Source organism: Petaurus breviceps, unplaced genomic scaffold (genome assembly GCF_028583685.1).
Source record: "Petaurus breviceps papuanus isolate PSGF00001 unplaced genomic scaffold, PetGlider_PUasm1.0 220, whole genome shotgun sequence".
Classification (NCBI taxonomy): domain Eukaryota; kingdom Metazoa; phylum Chordata; class Mammalia; order Diprotodontia; family Petauridae; genus Petaurus; species Petaurus breviceps.
Genome location: NW_027185876.1, coordinates 3,309,779 through 3,326,812, shown reverse-complemented (window position 1 = coordinate 3,326,812; position 17,034 = coordinate 3,309,779). Strand labels below are relative to the sequence as shown.

The following is a 17,034-nucleotide window of genomic DNA, read 5'->3' as shown; positions in this document are numbered from 1 at the left end:
GCAAAGACTCTTAAAGCATCCCAGTTAGTCTGTCCTCACTGAAAAGCTGGCTAGGGGCAATCTGCCCTTATTTCACAGATGAGAGAATGGTTAAATGTCTTGTTCAAAATTGCAGGATTTATGAGGATGTCAGAACTGCAGACCTGACCCTTGAACCCAGAACCTGACCACCACCCCAGTACATCTTCCATCCTACTATACTAGCTTAGCCTCATTAAAGTCAGTCTATATAGTAAAAGGTCCGCAAATGTAAACAATAACTGCAGTAGCTACAACAAAATGAATTCCTGGACATTAAGGCGAGTCTGTCACATAGCCCACCAACTGAGAAGCACTTGTAAGTACCTGCCCTGTGCTAGGTCCTGAGAATACAAATACAAGGAATGAAACAATCCATCTCCACTCTGACTGATGAGAGGTTAGAGGGCACACCATTGGTGGGAAGCCCATGTGTTCTATCCATCCCCTCAGGAGCTCTAGAGAAAGACTCTCTCATGTTGGGGGGTTTCCCAAGAGACTCTGGGGGATGGCACAGAAGATGGGCTCACATAATGAAAAGGCATGGATGGGGTCTATCAGCAGGAGGAGAGAATCCCACCTCAAAGACATCAGATCCACTGAAATATGGAAATCACCACAACAAAGCCCCAATCTCACTTGTGATACAACACTGGAATTCTGATGTGTTTTAAAGAAATGTAACCTTGAGTACAATTTTTAACAAAACCCTTACATCATCATGGCACGCCCTTGATTCTCAGTGGGTCTATACAGGACTATAGGCCTATGTGAGTATGTGTTTAGCATAAAGAGATACAGAGTGGGGAACGCTTGGATTGGAGTGCTTCCCAGTGTACCTAATTAGGGTCCACAAAGAGGGACCTTCCTAAAAAGGACCAGGACACTAAAGAGGTGATAGTGTAAGTCAGACTGAACAGTATAAGCGTGGCCACATTTCTCCATTTTCACTGGATTAAAATGCTATAGACTTTTTTTTATTACCAATCTTCTTTGTGAAGTTAAATGATTGTTGCTTATACTTCTGTCAGCGGTCAGAATTCCTCATGGATTTCTTCTTTCCATATAGGACATGGTATCAGAGGCTTCAACTTACCTGTATGAGGCCACAGAAAAAAGATTTTACTTCAAAGGAGTCTCCATCTTGATTCCTACAACATGGCAGACAAACCCAAACTATGAGAAGCCAAAACTCGAGACCTACAAAAATGTAAGATGATTAAATTCTCATTTTTTTATCTTTTTTTTTATTAATTTGTTTGTTTCCTTTTAGTTTACAGGATTCAATTCCACAATTCCTTGAGTTTCACATTTTGTCCCCCTCCCTTCCCTTCCCCCCCAATGGCGGCTTATAATCAAATATAGGATCTGTAAATACTTTCACATTATACATTAGTCAGGTTATAAGGATAGATTGTACTAGCTGGAATGAAAAATGGTAAAGAGGACATAAAACCTAGTAAGAGAAGGAAAAAGTTCAGGTATTTTGCTTCCACCTAGATATAAACTTAGTTCTTTCTAGTTCCTTCTCTGGATGCACATATTTCTCTCCATCATGGGTCTTTTGGGATTGACTTATATCACTGCATTGCTGAGAAGAGTCCAGTCTATCAAAGTTGGTCATCACACATACGTTGTGTCTGTAATCGTGTACAAATTTCTCCTGGTTCTACTCTTCTCACTCAGCATCAGTTCTTTTAAGCCTCTCCAGGTAAATATGAAGACCGTCTGCTCCTCGTTTCTTATAGCACAATAGTATTCCATAACATGCACATACCACAACTTGTTCAGCCATTCCCCAATTGATGGGCACCCCCTTAATTTCCAATTCTTTGCTACCACAAAAAGAGCTGCTATAAACATTTTTGTACATATGGGTCTTTCTCCCATTTCTATGATCTCTTTGGGATATAATCCTAGGAGTGGTATTGCTGGATCAAAGGGTATGAAAGTATTTATAGCCCTTTGGGCATAATTCCAGATTGCTCTCCAGAAAGGCTGGATCAGTTCACAATTCCACCAGCAATGCATTAGTGTTCCAATTTGCCCACATCCTCTCCAGCATTTGTCATTTTCCTGTTTTGTCATCTTAGCCAATCTGACTGGTGAGATGTGGTACCTCAGAGTTGTTTTGATTTGCATTTCTCTAATCAATAGTGAATTAGAGCATTTCTTCATGTGCTTATAGATATCTTTAATTTCTTTCTCTGACTGCCTGTTCATATCCTTTGACCATATATCAATTGAGGACAAACTCTCATTTTTATTAAGCATTATTTTCATTTAAAAAATTTTTATTAAACATTAGGTCATGTGTTACTTAAAATTTTTTAATGCAATTCTCTGATAATTAATGAAATTTTTTTCAGAATCTTTTAATCCAAATATCACAAGCTTTGTTTATGATGTTTTATATAACAAAAAATTTTCTAAAAAAAACATTTCTAGGCAGATATCATCATTGAAGTCCCTAATCCCCCAGGAAATGATGGTCCACGAACTGACCAGTTTGGCCGGTGTGGAGACATGGGAGAGAGAATTCATTTAACTCCTGCCATCATATCAGGGAACATGTTGGATGAGTATGGACCACCAGGTACAGTTACCAATGCAAGTCTAGTATTGTGTCATAATATCTGTAGCATATTTCATAACTTAGGTTTCACAATATATATAGAATATGGTTCTCTTGATTTGAAAATATAGATTAGACAAAAAGATTGCAAGGGCATTCCTCCTTTTCATCTGAAGAGGTATAGCAATATTTCACTTCTCTTTTGGAAATGTATTTGTTTTAGACCAGAGGTCTCTAAAGGTTTTTGACTGCCCTCCCTATCAGTAAAAAATAATTTTGAGCATAACCCTCAACATATAGATATGTACTTAATTGGAAATTATTACTGTATAAATTATTATTTATACTTAGAAACTTACCATAAAAAGACATTTCTGAAGGATGAGAAAAATTAAGCACTATTTGATCCTAGAACGAACAGGGAGACACTGGCGTTTGAGGAGTGTGACATGGTCACACCCCCACTTTAGGAAGATCACTTTGAAAGCTTGTGGAGGATCAGTTGGGGTGGAGAGAGGTCAAAGGCTATGTAGGGGACTAATCAGAAGACTATTGAGTCTAGATATGAGGTGACAGGAGTCTGAATCAGTGTCAGCAGTGTTAATAGAGAGAAGAGGACAGATGTGGAGATAGAACTGACAATATACAACAACTGACTGCATAAGTGGATATGGTGGTAGCTCTAAGAAAGAACAGGAAAGCTTAAAAGACAAGTTGGTTTGGGAGAAAAGCTAATGTAATGAAGATAATCAAATCAAAACACGATCGAACCATCCCCACTCATCCTATGTGGGCTCTTCGCCACCACAAAAGGAAAGGGGGGAGGTAGGGCTCTTCCTCACTAGACACTGCCCCCCAAACAGAGGGGGCGGGGCTCTTCCTCACTAGACACTGCCCCCAAACCCAGGGGAATTAGGATATGGGCACAATTTTTCCAGTGATATCTGGACAGCTGATGTGGGTGGTCTAGTTAGGTAAGTCTATAATTGTTTGGAGGGTTTTGACACCCAGCTCAAAAAAGTGAAAGCTGGAGCTTGAACAGCGAGGGAAAGGGCAGAGTGTGGGAGTTTAAGGAGATTAGGTAGGTATAAAAGTGTTAAAAATACAACTATAACAAACAACAAGATTGATTCCACTCCATTAGGCTCAGGCCACAGGTCTCCGTGTGTGGGTCTTATTAAATGCCGATTATTTCACAGGAAATGGTGCTAAGCACTGGGAATTTAAGAGAGTCCCTGATCTCAAGGAGCTTACAATCTAATGGGGAAGATAAATAGTAAATATGCACAAACAAGCTATATACAGGATAAATAGGAAATAACACAGGGAAGACAAAAGAATTAGGAGGGTTTAGGAAAGAATTCCTGTAAAAGAAATAATTTTATTTGGGACCTAAAGGAAGCCAGGGAGGTCATTAGTCAGAGCAGAAGAGGGAGAACATTCCAGGCATGGGGGGAAGCCAGAGAAAATGCCTGGAGCCAAGAGATAAAGTCTTGTTGGTTAAACAGCCAGGAGGCCAGTTTGTTTTGGGGAGTAAAGCATAAGAAGATTGTAAAGCTAAGGGGGGGGCTAGGTTATGAAGGGCTTTGAATACCAAACAAAGGATTTGGTATATGATCCTGGGGCATGATATGAAGCCTGGAGTTTCTTGGGGGTCTAGGGGAGAAAAGTGCAGGGTGTGAATGGTGACATGATTGGACTTCTGCTTCAGGAAAATCATTTCAGTGACTGAATGGAGGTTGGATTGGGCTGGGGAGAGATCTGAGGCAGGCAGACCCAGCAGCAGGCTACTGCAATAGTCCAGGTGTGAGGTGATGAGGGCAGCATCAGATGAGAGAAGGGGCCAAATTCAAGAGATACTTCAAAGGTGAAATCAACAGGTCTTGGCAAAAGATTGGATGTTGGGAGTAAGACAGAGTGAGGAATCCTGGATGACACCTAGGTTGTGAGCCTGATGGACTGGGAGAATTGTATAGCTCCTATTACTGTATTAGGAAAAAGAGGGGAAGGTTTAAGGGGGAAGATAATGAATTCAGTTTTGGATACATTGAGTCAAAGATGTCTACTGCATATCAATTCAAGATGTCTGAAAGGCAGGTAGAGATGTGAGACTGGAGGTCAGCAGAGACATTAAGGCAGAATTGGTTCATTTGAGAATCATCAGCAAAAAGATGGTAATTAAATTGAGGGGTTTGATGGATCACCAAATAAAACAGTATAGAGGGAGAAGAGGGCCCACCTTGGAACCCTGAAGGTCCCCTCTTGGGTTAAAGCCTTGGTTCTCCAGGGGTCTGGGCTAGTCTACCCTAGAGACCACTCTTCTGGAGAACATACCCAATTAAAGTTTTTCATCACATCAAACCTTTATGAATCAGTGGAACACTCAATATGAACATAAGAATCTAAATTTTCTCCATAAGGATTCAGGGATCTAAGCATAACTGGTTATTAAAATGATAGGAGTCAAATGGAACAAATTTTATTTTTATTTTTCAATAAATTCAACAAATATTACTAAGTACCTATGATGTGTGAGGTACTGAGTAAGGTTTACAAATATCAGAGATAAAAATGAAACATACTCCACTCTCAGGTAGCCCACAGTCTACAGGAAGAATACAAGACAGCCACAGAGAATGAGAAAATAGAGCGAAGAGCAAGGAGGGAGTGAGAGACAAGCCAATGAGCTCTCGGACTACTGGAAAAGAGGCTGAGTGTGGACTGATAAGCATTGGGATCAAGGATGACTTTCCAGAAAAGCTGCTACTAACATTTAATTTTGAGTGAAGATAAGAATTCTGGAAGGCACATAAGAAGAGAGTTCATACTGGAAATGGGGCAGGGCTTGGACAAATATCTAAAGACAGGACATTCATTTCATGTTGAACTCTGGGAACAGCAAATTATTCAGTTTGACTGGAATATAAAGGGCACAAAGGGAAGTAATAGGAAAGCAGTAAGTTGGAGTCAGAATCTGGAAGGCCGTAAAGATCACATTCAGTGGTCTACATTTCATCCTAGTATACTAGGGAGCCAAGGAAGTTTTTTAAGCAGGGGAGTAACATGGTCATATTTAGGATCGTGGGATCATAGATTTAGAGCTGGAAGGAGCCTTATAGGTAATGCAGTCCAATCATTTCATTTGGTACATGAGGAAACTGAGGCCCAGGGTCATTAAGTAATATATACAAGGACACATAAATAGCTGGGTTTGAGTGAATATTCATTCTCCTACAACACACTGCTAGTCAATATGTCCCTAGAAAAGTATATTTCTCAGTAATGTAAGGAGGGGGAGAAGATTAACAGCCAGGGAGAGAGATCAGAGAAGGCTTCATTGTAGAGAGAGTGCTTGAACTATACCTTAAAGGAAGATAAAGATTTTGAAAAGCATGAAGGACTACTAGTATGAAATGTAATAAATGTACTAGGGGTAAACACAGGACACAAAATACGCAAGGGATAGAAAACACAGACACATGCAGCATGTGCTGAGTGTAGAAAACAGAGGGATAGGCCATTGGTATCCATACAACGTCAAGAAATCTATTCAAAGATACATTTCTCCCCCAGAGTGTTGGTTATGCTCCTGTGGATAGTTTTGTGTGGGGGGAATGTGGACTAGAGACACATAAGCTGGGAAAACATGGATGAACTGAAATCTGTACCACTGATGACTATAATTGAATTAAAGAGATCATAGATCCATCTAATTATTTAAGTAAGAATAAGAAAGAGAGGAAGAAAGGAAGGAAGGAAGGAAGGAAGGAAGGAAGGAAGGAAGGAAGGAAGGAAGGAAGGAAGGAAGGAAGGAAGGAAGGAAGGAAGGAAGGAAGGAAGGAAGGAAGGAAGGAAGGAAAAGATAGATGGATTATGTGTCAGGAACTATGCTAAGTATTTTCCAAATATCATTTCATTTGCTCCTGACAACAACCTTGAGAGGTAGGTGCCGTTAGGATTGTCATTTTACAGTTGAGGAAAATGAGGCAAAGGTTAAAAGACTTGCCCAGAGTCACACAGCTAGTAAGGGTGTGAGACCAGATTTGATCTTAGATCTTTCTGACTCCAGGCACAGCACTCTATACACTGCACCACCTCGCTATTTTGAATAGTACACTGTAGTTATGAAATATAAAACTTCAGGAGAAGGGCCTCAGTATACTGGGTAATTTATCTACAACTGATCTGTACAAGACCATGAATAAGAATTTCACAAGAGAGGCAGCTAGGTGGCACAGTGAATAGAACAGCAGCCCGGAGTCAGGAAGACCTGAGTTCTCAAATCCAGCCTCAGACCTTAACACACTTACTAGCCATGGCAAGTCACTTAACATTAATTGTCCTCCAAAAAGCAAAAAAAAAAAAAATTTTCACAACAGATGAAAGCAATAACTAGGGTGCAATTTGCACTGATGAAGGGAATACCCACATAGACCTGAGGAAATATCCACAGAACCATTGTATTGTAGAAGTAATTATATTTTTGCATTTCAAATATATTCCCACAGGAAAAATTTTAGTTCACGAATGGGCCCATTTTCGGTGGGGAGTGTTTGAGGAGTACAATGAAGAGGAGCGTTTCTACCAGTCTAATGGAAAAAATGTACCAGTAAAGTATGATTGTCTTCTTTAAATCTTTTTGTGAACCACGTCAGATTGAAATCATCTTCTCTCAAGTTAATTTTTAAAAATATTTCAGTTGTCAAGATTGTTTTTCTTTTCATCTATAGATTACAAAAACAGCATGTGTATCATTAATTTCATAATTACCTTCTTTATATAATGTGTGACAGGCTCCTACCCCAGTATACTTCAAAGCAAAGGTAGTTATATCAAAGCACGGAAATTGTTTCTGAATCTGAGGCATAAAATCACAAACAAACTCTTTGGTGCTGCAATATATGTCTGGAACACGGAGAGATTTGCAAACATGGCCTCAGATACAAGTCACCCCTAGAGAGATAGACCTAGCACACATCCTTGCTGCCTCCTCAGGACAGCAGAAATACACACTGACTGACAGAGACAGAAAAAGTCCCCAAATGTTGGAATATCACACCCTCACTACACCAAGGGACCTACCTGGTCCTTTTCCTCTTTCTCCTCATGCATAGTGTATGTCCTCATGGATTTTAGGAAATGGTTTTAGGAAGCACAAGCAACATTTTATTACTTCTTGGTGTGTAAGTACAGAGGGTAACTATGGCTGTCAGGGAGGGAAAATGCCAGCATCCTTCCTTGTGTAGGCTGCAACTGCTCTCTCCCTGTCTCTGAAGGAAACCTACATTGCTCTCCCTGTTGGGTTAATAAAAGATTTAGCATCAGTCAATCCACAAGCACTGATGAAATACCTGGGGTGTATAAAAAAAATAGATGTGAAGTAATGCAAGGTAACTGGGAAGGACATGTTTCTTCACAGGGCTTTATTTCCTCCACATTCTTGGCTGGGCCAGAGAGCTCTGAGAGATGCTTTGTGGAGCACTTCTGATCTAATGAATGGATGAAACAAGTCAATAAAAAAACTAATTGTGTTCTTAGGAATACATATAAAAACTTGAGCACCACAAATTAGTGGTGATAACAAGACTCAGTTACTATAGTTGCTGAAAATGAAGAAGATTCCCTCTCAATTCCCATGAAGACGATAAAGAGTCTAGAGCCCATCCCTGTGAGCAGCACAGTCAGGGACACCAGTAAAGCAGACCTGGTACTCCCTTCAGACAGGCCAGCATTGAAATATTCCAAAGAGACCAACTGAAATTCCCTGCAGGCATTCTCTGCTTAACAGAAATTGTTCTTCCTTCCTGCCTGAGATTTTGCTGCCTAAATGGGTTGCTTAATACATACCCTCTATGAAGAAGAAATTATTAATGTGATAATATCAGGAATACACATAGGTTGGGGTGGTTTTAAATGAGTTTATGTTTTTAAAATCTAATCCTAATATGTTTTCAGATGTTCTGAAGCCATCACTGGTACAAATAGGGTACATGCATGTTCCGGAGGCAGCTGTTCCATCAGATCATGCAGAACAAATCCCCAAACAGGAAAACTTAACCAAGACTGTTTATTCATACCTGACAAAGTTCAGACTGAGAAAACCTCCATCATGTTCATGCAAAGCATTGATTCTGTAAGTATTTAGAATTTTAGATCGCTGGTTCTAAAGTTTATAAACAGAAGGCATAGTATCTATTCTAACCCTAACAACAGCATTTATTGGTGTTAAAGTCTGTAGAACACTTTGCCTCTACCTCTACCTTCTTATTTGATGCTTAGAATGACCTCATTCCTCCAAAAGTAGGGCGGCCAGGTAGCACAGTGAGTAAGAGCACTGGCCCCAGTGTCGGGATGACCTGGGATCGAATCTGGGCTCAGATACTTAGCACCACACCCAGAAATAACTGGCCGTGTAAACTTGAGCAAGTTACTTAACCCCAATTGCTTTAAAAAAAAAATGACCTCATTGGCCATAACTGTCATTCCTGTTATCATACATGAGGAAACAAACTTGGTGAAATGGCGTGAAAGGTGCTAGCTCTGCTAGCTGCTAGCTCAGTGCTCTTTCCATTACATCCTCTATCAGAACATCTGCCCAGATGACCTGAGGCACATCCCTTGGGCTGGGCGGCCCCATAGTGAGCCATTACACTGCCAAAAGGAAGGCTGAAGATACAAAAAGAGAACAGAAAGGACCACCACCTTCACTAGACCCATCCTCTCTCATACTGCCACTGTGCCACACATATTCTAGACCAATCTCTTTGAGTTTGGGGTCTTGAAATTACTCTAAATACCCCTTAAGTCCCTAAAATAAAAAATTGAATTAGGGGCTCTCAGGGGGAATGCTTCTTGGAAGGAAGGTGGGATGGAGGAGTCAGGATATTCTCGATTGGTCTTTTTTCTTGTTTAAGTTTCTGTTATATGTATGTTCCTAAATCGGTTCCTTTTGTTCCAGCTTACATGCTTTTGAGAAATTATTTACCTTGGTGTTAAACAGGAAAAGCAGTAAGGTTAAGTGAGGTTAAGCGACTGGTGTCACACAGTAGCAAGTGACAGAGGCAATATTCAAACTCAGGACCTCTGCACAGAAACCCAGCACTCTCTCTGAGTACAAGGCCTCTCCTCTGGCTCCTCCTGTGGACTTTGCAGTGCACTGTAACCAGGAGGAGGCCACCTAGGGGGCGCCATAGTGCACAAAACACTGGGCCTAGAGTAAAGAAGACTCCCCTGTGTGAGTTCAAATCTGACCTCGGATACTTTTACTTGCTGTCACTTCACCCTGTTTGCCTCAGTTTCCTCCTCTGTAAAATGAGCTGGAGAAAGAAACGGCAAACCCCTCCAGCATCTTTGTCAATATAACCCCAAATGGGGCCAGGAAGAGTTAAACATGACTGAATGGCTCAATAACACATGCACTAGGATGTTTTTCTCATTGAGGAAGCAAGGTAGTGTAGTGGATTAAGTGCTGGGCCTGGAGTCAGAAAGCCCTGAGTTCGAATCAAGCTTCAGATACTTCCTAGTCATATGACCCTGAGCAAGCCATTTACCCTCTACCTGCCTGAGTTTCCTGATATACAGAAAGGGAATAATAACAGTGCTTACCTCAGAAGGCTGCTCTGAGGATCACATGAGATAACAATTATAAGGTGCTTGATAAAGGCTCCCTCCTTTATTCTCTTCACCTACTCCTTCCCAAACACAAACCCCATTCTGCACCTGTGGTGTCTGACCCCAAGCGCAAGCCTCCACTTCACTCCTCATTCGCTCTCCCTCCCTCCCTCTTCCTGCCTGTGAGGTTGGGGATGGTCATACTGCAATACCGTGTGGTGGCTATCCCACCCAGTGTAGCAACGTCGGAATATCAGACATAGATAACTCCTTGTGCCTTCATCCAAGTCACTGATGAAAAACATAACAAAACAATTGGCAGTGAAGAGAGCACCGGCCCTGGAGTCAGGGGGACCTGAGTTCAAATCTAGCCTCAGACACTTGACACTCACTAGTTATGACCTTGGGCAAGTCACTTAACCCCAATTGTCCTGCCTTTCCCCCTCAAAAAAAAAAAAAGACTATATATTATAGAACAAGACCAAGAAGATATGCCTGTAGGATTGCACTCAACATGGCCTGCCTTGTCGATATCTTTGTGTTACAACATGAATCACCACTTCTGGAATCGGTTAACTAGGGCTAAACCCAATTAGCTATATTGTTGTTCTTTCTACATTTCTTCAACATGTTCCCAAAGAAACTTAGTCAAATATTTTGCTGAAACCCAGCTGCCTGAGATGTTTCTGTGGTCTGTCTGTCTAGTGAGCTGGTAATAAATAGAACTGAGCTGAGACTGACGTGACTTGTTCTTTAGGAGGCCCTATGAGCTTTCAGTCATTGTCTCTTCTCCTTGTAAGTTCTCCCACTCAAATAAAACTCAGAATCCTAGGCAGAGAGGAGTCTGGTTGGAAGGTAATCTGGAAACCACCTATTCCCTTTCTTAATTTGTGGACTGGGAACAATGTGAGCAAAGGTATGCTAGTAAATGTTTAAAAAGACTCTAAAAAAAATACACACAAGATACATTTTTAAGTGTTATCTACATTGTTAACATTGTCTCCATCACTTTATTAAGTCAAGACCCATGGTGTCAAACTCAAAAAGAAATGAGGCCACAGATCCATAGAGAAGATCAGTTTACCCATATACTGACTTGGTTTTAAAACATGTTAACCATATTTTGTTGTCTTGTACTTATTTTGTTGAATATTTCCCTATCTGGGTTCCAAATGCAAGGGCAACAAAACAACAAACCTACTCTTTATTTACAGCATTTGCTGAATTCTTAGGTGTAAATTCTTAGGTACTGAAAATTCAACAATTAGCTCTTTTTTTCTTTTTCTTTTGTTTATTTTTCATTTTTAACATTCATTTCCATAAGATTTTGAGTTACAAATTTTTTCCCAGTCTTTCTCCTACCCTCCCACCCCAAAAAAGGGAGCCTACTGAATATCCCTTTCCCCAATCTGCTCTCTCTTATATCCTCTCCCATCCCCTCTCTAACTTTCTAGTAGGGCAAGATGGATTTCTATACCCCAGTGCCTGTATATCTTATTTCCCAGTTGCATGTAAAAATTTTTTTAAAAAATTTGTTTTTAAAATTTTGATTTCCAGATTCTCTCCCTTCTTTCCTCCTCACCCACCCCCACTGCGAAAATAAGCAATTCGACATAGGTTGTACATGTATATGTATACAAAATGTTTCCACAGTAGATATATTGTGAAAGCCTAACTATATTTCCCTCCATCCTATCCCTCCCCCTACTTATTCTATTTTCTACTTTGACCCTATCACTTTTCAAAAGTGTGTGCTTTTAACTACCCTCTCCCCTAGTCTAACCTCCCCTTCTGTCATTCCCCCTCTTATCCCCTTCCCCCCTACTTTCCTGTAAGGTAAGATACCCAATTGAGTGTTTATGTTATTCCCTCCTTAAGCCAAATTCAATGAGAGTATGGTTGACCCATTCCCTTTCACCTTCCTGTTCTTCCCCTCCATTGTAATAGTTTTCTCTTGACTCTTTTATATGAGATATTTACCCTATTCTCTCTCTCTCCCTATCTCCTTCTCTCATTATATTCCCCTATCACCTCTTAATTTTATTTTTTAGATATCATCCCTTCCTATTCAACTGATCCTGTGCCCTCTGTCTATGTATACATGTACACATATATACACATACTCACATATGTATTTATACACACACACACACACACTCCCATACTGAGAAAAGTCTCATGAGTTATAATTGTCGTTTTTCCAGTTAGGAATGTAGATAGTTCAACTTTAATAAATTCCTTATGATTTCTTTTTCCTTTTTTACCTTCTCATCCTTCTCTTGCTTCTTGTATTTGAATGTCAAATTTTCTGTTCGGCTCTGTTTTTTTCATCAAGAATGCTTGAAAGTCCTCTATTTCATTGAATGATCATATTTTCCCCCGAAGCATTATACTCAGTTTTGCTGGGTAGGTGATTCTTGGTTTTAATCCTAGCTTTTTTGACCGCCAGAATATCATATTCCAAGCCCTTCAATTCCTTAATGTAGAAGCTGCTAGATCTTGTGTTGTCCTGATTGTGTTTCCACAATAGTAAAATTGTTTCTTCCTGACACAGCTTGTAATATTTCCTCCTTGACCTGGGAACTCTGGAATTTACCTATAATATTCTAGGAGTTTTGTTTCTGGGATCTTTTTCAATAGGCAATTGGTGAATTCTTTCACTTTCTATTTTGCCATCTGGGTCTAGAATATCAGGGCAATTTTCCTTGAGAATTTCTTGAAGGATGATTTCTAGGTTCTTTTTTTGATCATGGCTTTCAGGTAGTCCAATAATTTTTAAATTGTTTCTCCTGGATCTATTTTCCAGGTCAGTGGTTTTTCCAATGAGATATTTCACATTGCCTTCGATGTTTTCATTTGTTTGGATCTGTTTTATAGTATCTTGATTTCTCATAAACTCATTAGTTTCCATTTGCTTCAATCTAATTTTTAGGAATTATTCTCTTCAGTGAGTTCTTAAAATTCTTTTTCCATCTGGGCAATTCAGCCTTTAAAGGCATTCTTCTCCTCACTGGCTTTTTGGGCCTCTTTTGACATTTGAGTTAGTCTATTTTATAGGTATTATTTTCTTCAATACTGTTTTGGGTCTCCTTTAGCAGGCTGTTGACTCGCTTTTTTTTTTTTTTTTTTTTTCTTTTTGGATGGCAATTGGGGTTAAGAGACTTGCCAAAGTCACACGGCTAGCAAATGTGTCAAGTGTCTAAGGCCGGATTTGAACTCAGGTCTTCCTGACTCCAGGGCTGGTGCTCTATTCACTGTGCCACCTAGCCACCCCAGTTGACTCACTTTTCATTATTTTCTTGCATCATTCTCATTTCCTTCCCAATTTTTCCTCCACTTCTCTTACTTGATTTTCAAAATCCTTCTTGAGCTCCTCCACAGCCTGTAAGCAATTCATATTTCTCTTGGAAGTTTTTGATGCAGGAAGTTTGCGTTATTGACTTCTTCTGGTTCCATGTTTCGATCCTTTTTGGACCCAAAAAAAAGGATTCTATAGTCTTATTGTGCTTCCTCTGCTTGCTTATCTTGCACACTGGCTCTGACACCCTGGCATTTCTCACCCCAGGACCACCACCCAAGACAGCGACCCAGATCCAAGCAGGTCAAAGCAAGAGTGATTATCCTATGAATGGTCACCTGATCCCCCTATGATCTGCAGGCCAGGAGCTCTGGAGGCAGCTGCTGCAGCTCCACCACCTCTCGCCCCAGGGGCAGGGGCTGGACCACACACTTCTATCACCCAGTTCCAACAGAGTTCCCCACTGAGCTTTTACTTTGTCTTTGGTGTTTATGGGTTGAGAAGTCTGGAAACAACCACAGCTGCTGATGATTGACTCTCCTGAAGTCTGCTCCAGCCAGTCTGGGCCAGTAGTTGGGGCCACCCCTGTGCTCCCCACGGCTCACACAGGACTGTACTAGGCTCCCAGCTTGGTGCAATAGACCCTTCCTATCTATCTGCCAGGCTGCCTTCAGCAGGAGATTTGTTTCTCTCTCTCATTTGTGGGTTCTGTAGCTCTAAAATTTGTTTAGAGTCATATTTTACAGATAATGGAGGTGGTTGTGGCAGGAGCTCATGGGATTTCCTGCTTCTACTCCATCATCTTGGCTCTGCCCCCTAACAATTAACTCTTGACAATCCTTAGGAGTTGGTTCCAGCACATTCAGTCTGCAGTCCCAGAGACCCTTTTTGGTGGGTCTTCCAGGTCTAAACTATTTAAGAATATTATCAAGGTACTTTAATTTTTAATATAGCAAGTATAAATAGGTAAAACAAACACAAAAATAAGTTCTTGGGGGAAAGGTCCTAAATAATTTTTTAGTATAAAAGAATCCCAAGACCTGCTTATCTACTCCAACACTTTCACTTTTGTAGGTGAGGAAATTAAGATTAAATGACTAGGCCAAGATAGTGGAAGGGGCAAGCCTAGAATCCCATGAGTATTGAAGAGCGTTTCAAATGAGTTACTTTTCCCCCTAAATCATGGAGGTGTTAATTGCATTAATTACATTAATGGTTTACAGAAAGGGTTCGTCACTCTTTTCTGTGATGGATTCCTCAGTACTCTAGTGAAGCTTTTGGATTCCTCTCATAATCAAATTTTAAATGCATAAAATAATATGCTCAGGAAGACAAACAAAACCAATTATATTTTAAAAGGCATAAAAAATGTATTTTCAAAATCTAGCTCATAGACCCAGGTTAGGAAGCCCTGGTTTACATTTTTTATATTTATCAAGCAATTGGCCTTTTTCAGGTGGTTGAATTTTGTACAGAAAAGAACCATAACAAAGAGGCACCAAATGCTCAAAACCAGAAGTGCAACCACAGGAGCACATGGGAAGTCATTCAAGATTCAGAAGACTACAAGACATCCACTCCTATGACAGCAGAAAAGCCACCCCAGCCCAGCTTCTCACTGAAGCAGATTGGTGAAAGGATCCTGTGCTTAGTTCTGGATAAGTCTGGAAGCATGGCGGTAAGCCAAACCTGTCCTCTTCTCCTGCAGGTGGGAGGGCTGTGCTTACAATACATGGTGGAATCATAGAATCTGGTGCATCTTGGAAACTACAAGGATCTCACGGTTTAAAAGACACTAAGAAGCAGGAATCATTCACCTTTCACCGTTTCCCTTTAAGACCCCATACTCATACTCCCTTTCCTCCTCTTTCTCAGATTCATAGTGAATTATCCCCTGAATTAAGAATACATTTTGCTTGTCAAAGAATGACTTAGCTAAGAATTTGCTTCACAGTTAGTTTCCCAGCTCATGAGAATCTGCAGTCCCTGTTAACCAAACTACCCAATCAATTTTGTACGACTTCATATTTCCCTCCTTTGTTGATGATTGTGCAAAGTCACCAAACATTCTACCTAAAAATGCAGCTCAGATTCCATACATTAAACTACCTGCAACTTCATTAATCTGGGCACTTACTACTGTGCCCCACCATTCCCCATAGATCAAAATGGTGTAGTAGTCCCAACATACAAGTTCATTAGTTTCCTTGGTCAAAGTTAAGAGACAATGTGGTATAGTGAATGGAGAGTTGGCCTCTGAGTCAGGAGGATCTGTTTCAGTTCCCACATCTAGTATGTGCTGGTTAGGCAATTCTCTGAAACTATAAGTTGCAGAGGTGTCAACCTGTCTTGGTAGGGAGAGTTTCCTCATCTGGGAGTCCCCTGTACCAAAGAAATCACAGGTCTAGCCCCTATTCTACACGGTAGCTCATCCCTGGTGATGTAGATCAGATTCAAAGGCAAAAATATTTCATAGAACTTCTTTCATCTACTAACCCATTCACAACCATGATCCAGCTTAATATTCCATGCTTCAATGTTATCACAATCTGCTAATTTATTAACGAGGGCCCATCAATTCACAAACAAACCCTTCCACTACTTAAGCTTTGAGAGTTGCTGTGGCTGAAACATGCACTGACCCTTTGGTCACCTGGTGAGATGCCTTTCTAAATTGAGGTGACCTTGTTCTCAGATAGCAAGCACAGAGCCTATCTCCAAGCTCATCTTCAAATCCCTTCTAGCCTAGAAGAATACCCCAGAGTTTGTGTTTATATTTCCTAGCCTTAGAGAATCCAGAGTCCCCACCATGGTACCCAGTATCCCTAGAGTTCCATATATGGGTTTAGTCCATTCTGCTATAGCTTGCTTGTAGGGAAGAACCCTTGCCAATTTGACTTGTGTTTTTCTTTCAGAATGAGGACCGGCTAAATCGACTGAATCAGGCCTCCAAACTCTTCCTGCTTCAGATCATTGAAAAGGGATCCTGGGCTGGGATGATCACATTTGACAGTGCAGCCACTGTGCGAAGTGAATTAGTACAGATAGAGACTGATGATCAGAGGAATGCCCTCATTGCCAACCTACCAACTGTTGCTTCAGGTGGAACATCCATCTGCTCTGGACTCAGATCAGCATTTACGGTGAAATCATCTCCCCTCCCCTGTCTCTATTGTAGTGGATATTTAAAAGTGACTTTCTATTCTGAAAATCCCTCCATGTCTCCTGTCTAATATGAATTTGATCCTCTAAAAAGTGAATATATTTCCAGGGAGGGGAAAGAATATTAACAAATGGTGGTGTGGAGAAATCCTAATTGAATTAAGCCCAACAAATATTAAGCCCTTAGTGTTGAACTAGGGATGAAAGGAAGGAAGAAAATCAGCCTTAGACTCCTGAGAGGCAACAAAGTGCAGCAGACAGAACAATCAACTTGGAGTCAGAATGAGCCAAGTTCAAATTCTTCCTCAAAGACTTACGATCTGTGTGACCCTGGGCAGGACACTTCATCTGTGCAGGCTTCCGATTCCTC

At 40.6% G+C, this 17,034-nt stretch overlaps 1 protein-coding gene and 1 long non-coding RNA gene across 6 annotated transcripts in view; one reads left to right on the top strand and one right to left on the bottom strand.

Annotated features, from left to right (window-relative positions):
- LOC138166155 (calcium-activated chloride channel regulator 1-like) overlaps positions 1 to 17,034 on the top strand; it is a 41,283-nt gene that overhangs the window by 4,166 nt on the left and 20,083 nt on the right. The window contains exons 2-7 of the mRNA XM_069094562.1: positions 1,088 to 1,228; positions 2,467 to 2,614; positions 7,102 to 7,207; positions 8,549 to 8,726; positions 14,959 to 15,180; positions 16,418 to 16,645. Of these exons, the coding sequence (XP_068950663.1) occupies positions 1,088 to 1,228; positions 2,467 to 2,614; positions 7,102 to 7,207; positions 8,549 to 8,726; positions 14,959 to 15,180; positions 16,418 to 16,645 (1,023 nt within the window). The remainder of the gene's footprint in view (positions 1 to 1,087; positions 1,229 to 2,466; positions 2,615 to 7,101; positions 7,208 to 8,548; positions 8,727 to 14,958; positions 15,181 to 16,417; positions 16,646 to 17,034) is intronic.
- The window catches only part of LOC138166156 (uncharacterized), a 45,049-nt gene that overhangs the window by 8,062 nt on the left and 19,953 nt on the right, over positions 1 to 17,034 (bottom strand). For 2 of the 5 annotated variants that reach the window (XR_011169550.1, XR_011169552.1), the window contains exon 3: positions 1,115 to 1,218. The exons of 1 other annotated variant lie outside the window; for it this stretch is intronic. This is a non-coding gene — a long non-coding RNA (uncharacterized lncRNA). The remainder of the gene's footprint in view (positions 1 to 1,114; positions 1,219 to 17,034) is intronic. 2 more of the 5 variants (XR_011169549.1, XR_011169548.1) reach the window with 1 other exon arrangement.